The sequence below is a fragment of the Delphinus delphis genome, chromosome 5 (assembly GCF_949987515.2).
Source record: "Delphinus delphis chromosome 5, mDelDel1.2, whole genome shotgun sequence".
Classification (NCBI taxonomy): domain Eukaryota; kingdom Metazoa; phylum Chordata; class Mammalia; order Artiodactyla; family Delphinidae; genus Delphinus; species Delphinus delphis.
Genome location: NC_082687.1, coordinates 125,412,825 through 125,422,759, shown reverse-complemented (window position 1 = coordinate 125,422,759; position 9,935 = coordinate 125,412,825). Strand labels below are relative to the sequence as shown.

Here is a 9,935-nt window from a genome sequence, read left to right as displayed (position 1 = left end):
AGATTTATAGTCTATAATATTTTTCTTTTCATTGAATAACAATGCTTTTATTTGCTTAAGTTTTGCATTTGGAATTTAAGGGGTATAATTTTAAAATTTTTTACCCAAAAAATGTACATACTATGTCAAACATACATAATCAAAATTAGAAAGCAAAGGGTTAATAGTCTTGATAATTAAAAAAGCTCTATAAATCAGAAAAAGACAATCACTCCAAAAGGAAAACATGAAAGATATGACCAAGCCATCTACAAATAATGTAGTTAATAAACAATAAAAATATCACTCATTAGTAACCTGATTAAAATGATCTTAATAATGACATTAAAATAATATTTTTTGCTTCTCAGTCTATCAAAGAGAAAGATTTATAATAACCAGTTTTGGTGAGGACATAGAAAAGCAGATGCTGTTGGTAAAACTGTAAACTGTGCAACCATTCTAGAGTACGTTGAATGGGAATACATTTTTACTTAGATTTTCAACTTCTAGAAATTTATGCTAGGCAATAACTCCAAGTTTATACACAAAGATTTATCTGTAGGGATATCATTAATTAAATTGTTGTTTGTAACAGCCCAAACCTGGCCATATGTAAAATTTCAACCATAGGCGATTCAGCTAAGTAAACTATGGCACATCCATATGCTAGAATACTACATAACTTGTAAAAGTCATGGTGTAGAAAGATTAATGACATCAGAAAATGCTCACCTCTATGTGAAAAAGCAGGTTATAATGCTATATGTATAGCATGATACCAATTTTTTTTCTTTTTTAAAAAAGTACTTTATTTTCCTCTTTGTGCTTTTCTAAATTTCCTAATTTACATGTATTGTTTTTATAATCAAAATAATATGATAAAATTACTAATTTATTACACATCACAAAACTCTTGATTACTGTATTTTCATATAAAATATAAAATTTTCCAATCAAATTTACATTTGCATATTTAGGTGAGTGGAAGTAATCTTAGGTTAAATACAGGTTTCAGATGTATGTGTTCAACACAAAAAGGATACTGAGAAAGATTCTTAGATAATTTTAGGTAATTTCAAGAGACCACTTAAAGCTAATAAGCATGGTTTGGAAATTCCTCACAGAAAAGTCAGAACTACATCTGCACTTAAGACAACATTTTAAAATTTATTATTCTAAATCTATTAGTTGTTTTGCATTCTCTTTCCAAGATCTAAGTATATTTTCTGAATATTCAAATTTGACTCTTTCTTAAAATGAAAATATCAAAGTGACCTCCCCAATATTAAATATCATAAAATTGCAGATTATCATTTATTCATGGAAATAACCTAATGAAGGTCTCTTATTTACTAAAGAACAGTCCACTTATCCAAAGAAGATATTTATTTCAGTACTGTCATTCTATAAGAACAAGATACCAAAAAGAAAATAATAAATTTAGTGTATTAAACTAGCTGCTTCTTGCCAGTACAAGAAAACATATAAGCTAAATAAAAATGGATGTAAGTTTAACACTGAAACTTCATTCACAACATATTGGGTGGGCCAAAAAGTGCATTCGGTTTTTTAAGTAAAAATAAAAGACACATTTTTCATTTTCACCAAGAACTTTATTGAACAACGTGTTCACCTTTTTGTTCCACAACCTTCTGCCATTTTTCAGGCAACTTTGTAATTCCATCTTCCCAAAACTTTTCATCTTTTTGAGCAAAGAACTGTTCCAGATGCCTTTTGCAGTCTTCCAGGGAATTGAAATTTTTTCCATTAAGAGAATTTTATAAAGACTGAAATAAATGGAAATCCGAAGGTGCAATGTCTGGTGAATATGGCGGTTGAATCAGAACTTCCCACCCAAGTTGTAACGATATTTGCCTGGTCATCAAAGAGACATGCAGCCTTGCGTTATCCTGATGGAAGATTATGTATTTCCTGTTGACTAATTCTGGACACTTTTCATCGAGTGCCGCTTTCAGTTGGTCTAATTGGGAGCAGTACTTGTTGGAATTAATCGTTTTGTTTTCCAGAAGGAGCTCATAATAGAGGACTCCCTTCCAATCCCACCATATACACAACATCACCTTCTTTGGATGAAGACCGGCCTTTGGTGTGGTTGGTGGTGGTGCATTTCGCTTGCCCGAAGATCTTTTCCATTCCACATTGTTGTACAGTATCCACTTTTCATCGCCCGTCACAATTTAAAAACGGAACATTTTCATTACGTTTCAGTAGAGACTCACATGAGGAAATATGATCAAGATGGTTTTTTTCACTTAACCTATGTGGAACCCAAACATCAAAGCGATTCACATAATCAAGCTGGTGCAGATGATTTTCAACACTTGATTTGGATATTTTGAGTACGTCAGCTATCTTCCGCGTGGTATAATGTTGATCTCAATTATTTTTTCGGTTTGATCCCTATCAACTTAAACTGGTCTACCCAACCGTGGAGCATTATCCAGCAAGAAATCTCCAGCACGAAACTTCACAAACCACTTTTGACATGTTTGATCAGTCACAGCTCGTCCTTCACACACTGCACAAATGTTTTTGTGCGTTTCAGTTGCATTTTTACCTTTCTTGAAATAATAAAGCATAATATGCTTAAAATATTGTTTTTTCTTCCATCTTCAATATTTAAATGGCTACACAAAAATTCACCAATTTTGGTAAGTCTTTTTTTAATGCACGCTGATCTGACAGCTGTCACATACAATCTAACAAAATTGTTTCAAATAAAGTTAAAGACAACTAAGTGCTACTAGATCCATCTTATAGAAAAAACTGAACGAAACTTTTGGCCCACCCACTACAGTGGTCTTCTACTAGCAGAATTTGAAAATTACATCTTTTCAGCTGTATTCTAAACAAAAGTAATTAAAAATCAATTCAAATAATTTAGAATAAGTGCTTTATTTTAATTCCCACAAAAACTGAAACTATCATTTACGTCAGTTGCAACAGCAATAAAAATTAGAAGTTAATTCGTTTCTTGAAAACACTTTTTATAAGCATAAAACAAAAGTAAATGACACAAAAAGGTACTCCTTTTAAACTGAAGATAATCTGATTACTTGTGACATACACACCTGCAGATGTACAAACAGCAAATGCATTCAAAACAGTGCAAGATTTAACTAATTTAGGACAGTATTCCAACCAATCCCAACTCAGTTTTCAATTACTTGTGCAGGCTTATATAGTCACAAAAAGTAAATCTCTTCTAATATGTAACTGGCTGATGCCAATTCAGAACATTCCATACCAACACAACAATAACTATGGAAATCATGAGGTATGACTAACGGGGAAAAAGGCAAAACCCAACATCCAAAGTGCATATACTTCAATATAACTGCAATATATTTCTACTTCTGTAAAAAAAAAAAAAAAGTTTTCTTTAAACTATAAATCTAAAAGAAAAGCAAATGTATCATTTCACATTCTTTTTCTGAATTTAAAAAACATATACATAATTGTCCTTTGTTTTTGATAAGTTCAAATATGAATTGACAGTGGGGTTATTGGATTCTTTAAGAAAGCTCTATAGAATAGATGACTATAACATACTATATCTTCTTTAAGAAGTATGAGCTGAAATGTTAGGCATTCCTTGTGTTGTTTTTGTATATATTTAAGGAATGCTGTTCTTATAAACAATGGCTTTGAAAACGAAATATATTATTTCAAATATATATTTGAGACCAAAATATATTACTAGAGGATCTCTATAAAAGGTTACCAAAATTAAACTTATTTGTGAAATCAGGGAAAACGTTTTTAGAATTTATCTTTCTAGAAAATAATGCTGCCATTTTTCTTCCTTTTTCTTTTTTCTGATTATCACAATTAAACATCAGAGGATTTCCCCCAATAAATACTGATGTAAATGTTGATTTCAAGGGCAAACAACTTTCATAAGAGTCTATTTCTCAGGCAGTTCACCATGTGTTGAGACTGAGGCAGCACTGTTCTGGTGTGAATTGTCATTGGACTGCTGTGAAGTATTCCTTCTGGGAGAGTTTGTTGGGACCCGAAGCTGATTGTCAGGTGTAGGTTTAGCAGCACTCGGTGACTTTGTAGAGGAATTAGATGGAAGTCTGTGACGATTACTCGCATCACCAGAAGTAGATGAATGTCTTTTTCTTCCAAATTCCTCACCTATAGGGGGCTGCAAATTATGAAAGACAACATAGTGATGATTTTACTATTTTTTCCTCCCTTCAAAATCTAAGGCCAGACTTTTCTAACAGAGGGAAACTATGCCGGCACTTCAGTAGATTTTATTAGTATAATGAAAACTTAACAGCAATTTAAGGTATTAAACTTAAATTTCCTCCTTATCAGTCTATTCTTTCATTTAACATGTTTATTAAGCTACTCCTATGTTTTAGGGCTTGAACTAAATAGTAGGGCATAAGGATAAGGCTGGGTTCGTTGTCTCTGGGAAAATGTTTCAGAGAGGACATTTTCCTTCTTTATGAAACTTCTGTCAGTTGCAAAGCATTTATAACTCTAACCCCTTTCTTCTCCAAACTTCCACAGTATTTAAAATGCAAATAGTCATACTTAACAGCACTGATACAGGAAAACATGACACAAATTTAAAAGCAGAGGTCTGAATTCTTGGCTTCTGTTCAGATAGGGCAAAAATCACTAGTATTATAAAGCAGGGACATCTTGTGACAGAACTGGCTGGACCACTCTAGAAATATAGCTTTTTTTTTTTTTTTTTTTTTTTTTAATTTTTGGCCATGCTGCAAGGCATGAGGGATCTTGGTTCCCTGAGCAGGGATCGAATGTGTGCCCCTTGCATTGGAAAGTGTGGAGTCTTAACCACTGGACCACCAGGGAAGTCTGAAACACAGCTCTTTAATTCCAGAGATGGAGGCATTTCTATTAACTCCATCCCTGGGCTATCAAATCTATTTACACAAAACTACAAAAGACAAACTAATTATAATACTAAGCAGAGATGAACCTAGCCTTCCTTTCACCTCTCTCTTTTCTGCTCTTTTTGATTCTTCTTTCCTTATTTCTCTCTTCTCTTCTTTCTCCTTTTCCTTTATCTTATTATGCTCATCCACTTCTTTTCTTAAAATGTTTTCCTTTTCCTCTTGAAATCAAATTGTCTAAACCCTATTCTCCTGTCTCTACACATGCACATAACATTCTTGCCCTAATTTTATTATGTGAGGAACCATAAATCCATGTTACATGAGCACGTGTTATGGAAACTATAGGATACAAGTACATAAAAAGTGAAAAATTTAAAAACTGCTAGTGAGGGGACTTCCCTGGTGGTCCACTGGTAAAGAATCTACCTTAAATGCAGGGGACGTGGGTTCAATTTCTGGTCAGGGAACTAAGATCCCACATGCTGTGGGGCAACTAAGCCCACATGCCACAACTCCTGAGCTCACGTGCCTCAACTAGAGAGCCTGCGTGCTGCAGACTACAGAGCCCACATGCTCTGGAACCTGCACACCACAACTAAAGAAGAGAAAACCCACACGCCACAACTAGAGAGAAGCCCGTGTGCCACAACGAATATCCCGTGTGCCGTGACTAAGACCCGACACAGCCAAAAATAAATAAAATAAAATAAAGAAATAATAAAGAAATCTTTAAAAAAATAAAAATAAATAAAAACTGCTAGTGAGAAATGAGTAACATATCCATATAAAAGTTACTAAATCCATAAAATGTTTATCATGCATATCAAAATTAAAGTGAACTGACCATTGCTCCATGGTCATGTAAGATATTAACATTTAGGGACTCTGGGTAAACAGAATATATGGGAATTCGCTATACTATTTTTGCACCTCTTTTAAAGTTTGATTTCAAAACTGGAAAGTTAAGTTTTCAAAATTAAATTTAAAAAATAAAAATCATACTGGGCTTCCCTGGTGGCGCAGTGGTTGAGAGTCCGCCTGCCGATGCAAGGGACACGGGTTTGTGCCCCGGTCCGGGAAGATCCCACATGCCGCAGAGCGGCTGGGCCCGTGAGCCATGGCCGCTGAGCCTGCGCGTCCGGAGTCTGTGCTCCGCAACGGGAGAGGCCACAGCAGTGAGAGGCCCGCGTACCGCAAATAAATAAATAAATAAATAAATAAATAAATATTATAAAATTAAACTTAAGAAAGTCACTGATAGCTCAAACATAAGAGTAATAAAAATAATACAGGGGAAAGGACTTAAAACTTACGTCAACACGGAAGTCTTCCAACTTCTTAAAGCTACAGAGGTACTCCTGAAGTTTGGGGTCAATAGACTGTGTCTTAGATTGAGAATATTTTAGGTAAGCCCAAAACTTTTCTAATCCATACAGCTGACCTAATAACAAAGAAGAATATACATGATAAAATATATAGAATCTTTAAAAAATGATTCATATTGGATATGATCCTACCAGCATTAAACCATGTCTTCTATGTACACTTTATCTAGATCTTGAAGATAAGACATTGTAATGAATAATGGCAGCTAACATTTACTGAGCATTTGCCATGTAACACGTATTATTTAAGTGGTTTATTGTATATTAAACTAATTTGAACTATATACAACCCTGTAATATAGGTGCTCTTGGGTATACTAGTGATGAGTAAACTGGGCTAACAAGGTTTTGGGGGTTTTTTTGTTTGTTTGTTTTTCTAACAAGGTTAAGTAACTTACCCATGGCCACAGAGCTACAAAGTAGGGGAAATGGGATTCAGACTTACGGATCTAGCCCAGAGTCTGCACTGTTACTCACTGTGCTATTCCACCTTTCCAAACACACTTGCTCATGTTGCATAGAATTTTCATGTAATGGAACATCAGTGAGTAGTCATGTGTGTCAAATGAATAAAGACAAAATACAAATAAGGAAACACTTCGGAGTGGCTATTTTCCAACATCTCACAAGTAAGACCTTCGTACTATATGGTGCTCTATCCTTCATCACAAACCATAATAGTGGCCTGAAAGTCTTAAATAGTCTGCCCTAAAAAAAAGTTACAAACTCCCTATTTATTGACAGACTCAGATTTACAATTTCCAAATAGAATAAGTTTATTGTTTTATTTTACCAGATTTGCAGTCTTTTTTGGTTTCTTCTTGGAAATCCTTAAAAATTTCTTGTCTGAATTTTTTTTCCAGTCCATAACTATAAAACCTGAACAGACATTCTAATCCATACCTGTGGGAAGAAAATAAAAAGGTTATAATAAAATTTTTCCTATGACAATGCAAATAGTCATATTTAACAGTACTGATACAGGAAAACATGACACAAATAATCTCAAACAAAAGTGTTCAAATGTATGTAATTTTTAGTACGCAGATTTTTAGCTGAAGTGGTAATTAGTAATCTACAGCTGGCTTTGCTATTTTTGTTGACTCAGGCATAGCATCTCATGGAGGTATACTGGGAATATGCAAAATAAGAGGCAGCCCTTGGACAACTACACTATGGCTTCTTTGAACAGACACAGGATCTCTCCCTGGTATTTCTGAAGAACTCCCTGGCATTTTTCCCCGGTATTTCAAAAGATTTAGTGACAAACTGGCAATGTTTTAGATTTTTTCCCAAACCAAGGCTTATAATGGTGTGTTAGTACATGGTATTAAATACTCGAACATAATCTCTAGGAAGATAAAGACCATACTCTTGGGCCACAGACTCTAGGTGTGGTTGACCCATTCAACTATAAAGGGACAAACCTAATTAAATGTCTCCTAAGAGAGCCTTCCTGCTTATAAAGTATATTAAATAAAAGATATTTGCCAAAAGAATTGTATCACTGCATAAATCAGAAAAATTTGTTTCTTCTTACAGCTACCTAAAGAACCTGAGACAAGTTTTGGACAGTGGATCAAGAAACTACATGGGCTCAACCTTCAACTAATGGTGATGAGCAGAACCCATGAGAGTGGACATGGACAAGGTCAATGGACAGCAGTAAAGGGACCATCCAGCTCATTCAAAGAAAGCATGTCGCAATTTAGAAAATCCCTCATGTAGAATCCTTAAGTCATTCTGGGTGCCTCAGTGGAGGGGAGGCTATATTTCTTCATTCCTGGTATCATAATACTGCCGAACCATTATTCACAGGAAGAAGGGTGTGTGTGTGTGTGTGTGTGTGTGTGTATCCATGCATATGTCCTTTGTAACCAGCTTATTTACAAGATAGAGAGTGACGGTCTCTCTGGAAGAATAAACAGGTTTCTTGGTAAGATGGCAAGAGGAATGCAGGACTACCAACCATACACTAACCTGAGCCCTTTCCTTTGGTAGCCATAAATGACACTATTCCTTGAGCTTGTATGACTGAGGCTAAGGGGACTGAGTACTAAAGGAACAACAGTTCAGAATGACAAACCTGTCTTAATACTCCTCTTATGGGATCATATTATATTGATACCAGTGGTTCTCAACCTTGACTACCTATGTGAACCATCTAGGAAGCTTTAAAAAAATGCTGACGCCCAGGCTCCACTCCAAACCAATGAAATCATAATCTCTGGGGCTGAAGCCTAGGCTTCTTTCTTTCTTTCTGGAAAGCAGGATTGAGAAATTTTAGGTTTTATCAAGTAAATGACATTTTAGAGGAATGTTAGGATTCTTAGATTTTGGGTAAAGGCCAACTGACTACTACAATATCTGGATTTCTAGTCTTACTTTTTAGGAAACTAATTCCAAAGATCAAAAATATGACACTAATAATACAATCCAAATATGCATCATAAATGCTGGAGTAAAGAGCAGGGGCAAATGACCAGTCTCTCAGTTGTCATTTACTCACTGACCAATCACTGTGAGACAGCTTAGATGAGTAGAAAACAAAAAGGCTGAGAACCGGAAAGAACTACATTTGAATTCTAGGCTTATAATCATCTCTCTAAAAATGGGGATAATAATATCCTACTTTTCAATAATAGATAATATTTGTAAAGCACTTAGACCAGAGCTGGCACATTGCAGATGTGTATGTAATTAATGTTACTTCTCTCCTTTCTTCTTGAAACCATCCTACTGCTAATGTTAGTCAATGGATATATTCAGTACTGATCTTCTTCCTAATAAAAGTAACCATTTATTGAGCACTTACTATGTATCAGGTAGTATGTTAAGCTATTATAAACATACACAGAATACCATAGGAACAAAGAAGAGGAACTCCCAATCTAGACTTGGGTATAAATGGGATCAGAAAAGTTATAGAAAGTCCTGAGGAACAAACAGAAATTATTTGCATAAATAGCAAAATATGCTGAGATTAATTATAACAAATGCTTTCAAACTTTTCTAAGTCCAATAGTAAGAAAAATATTTTACCTTGTGACCAAGTCAACACTCACATATATACGTGTATACATAAAAACATACGTTTTGTAAATAATTAAATTTGTATTTATGTATGAATTGTAAAACATATTAACCTTACTATGTTCAGTGCAGTCTGATATTTTCTATTTTTTTAAGTAAGTCAGAACCACTAAACTGATTTCACAACCCACTAACGGGTAGCAAAACACAGTTTGAATGAGAAAATCTAGATTAGCCACTATGAAGAACAGTTTGGAGGTTCCTTAGAAAAATAAACATAGAACTACCATATGATCCAGCAATCCCACTCCTGAGCATGTATCTGGAGAAAATTACAATTTGAAAATATACATGCACCCCAACGTTCATAGCAGCACTATTTACACTAACCAAGACATGGAAGCAACCTAAATGTCCATCGACAGATGAATGAATAAAGAAGATGTGGTACATATATACAATGGAATGCTACTCAACCATAAAAAAAGAATGAAATAATGCCATTTGCAGCAACATGGATGGACCTAGAGATTGTCATACGAAGTCAGACAAAGACAAGTATCATATAGATATCACTTGTATGTGGAATCTAAAAAGATGATACAAATGAACTTATTTACAAAACAGAAACAGG

General features: G+C 34.5%; 1 protein-coding gene across 3 annotated transcripts in view; it reads right to left on the bottom strand.

The window, feature by feature from the left end:
- Window positions 1–1,419: 1,419 nt before the first annotated feature.
- Window positions 1,420–9,935, bottom strand: part of LARP1B (La ribonucleoprotein 1B) — a 130,106-nt gene continuing 121,590 nt past the window's right edge. For 2 of the 3 annotated variants that reach the window (XM_060012968.1, XM_060012969.1), the window contains exons 18-20: window positions 7,062–7,171; window positions 6,197–6,324; window positions 1,420–4,156 (exon numbers count right to left, since the gene is read on the bottom strand). In XM_060012968.1, the coding sequence (XP_059868951.1) occupies window positions 3,911–4,156; window positions 6,197–6,324; window positions 7,062–7,171 (484 nt within the window). In that variant the 3' untranslated portion in view covers window positions 1,420–3,910. The remainder of the gene's footprint in view (window positions 4,157–6,196; window positions 6,325–7,061; window positions 7,172–9,935) is intronic. The other variant, XM_060012970.1, reaches the window with a different exon arrangement.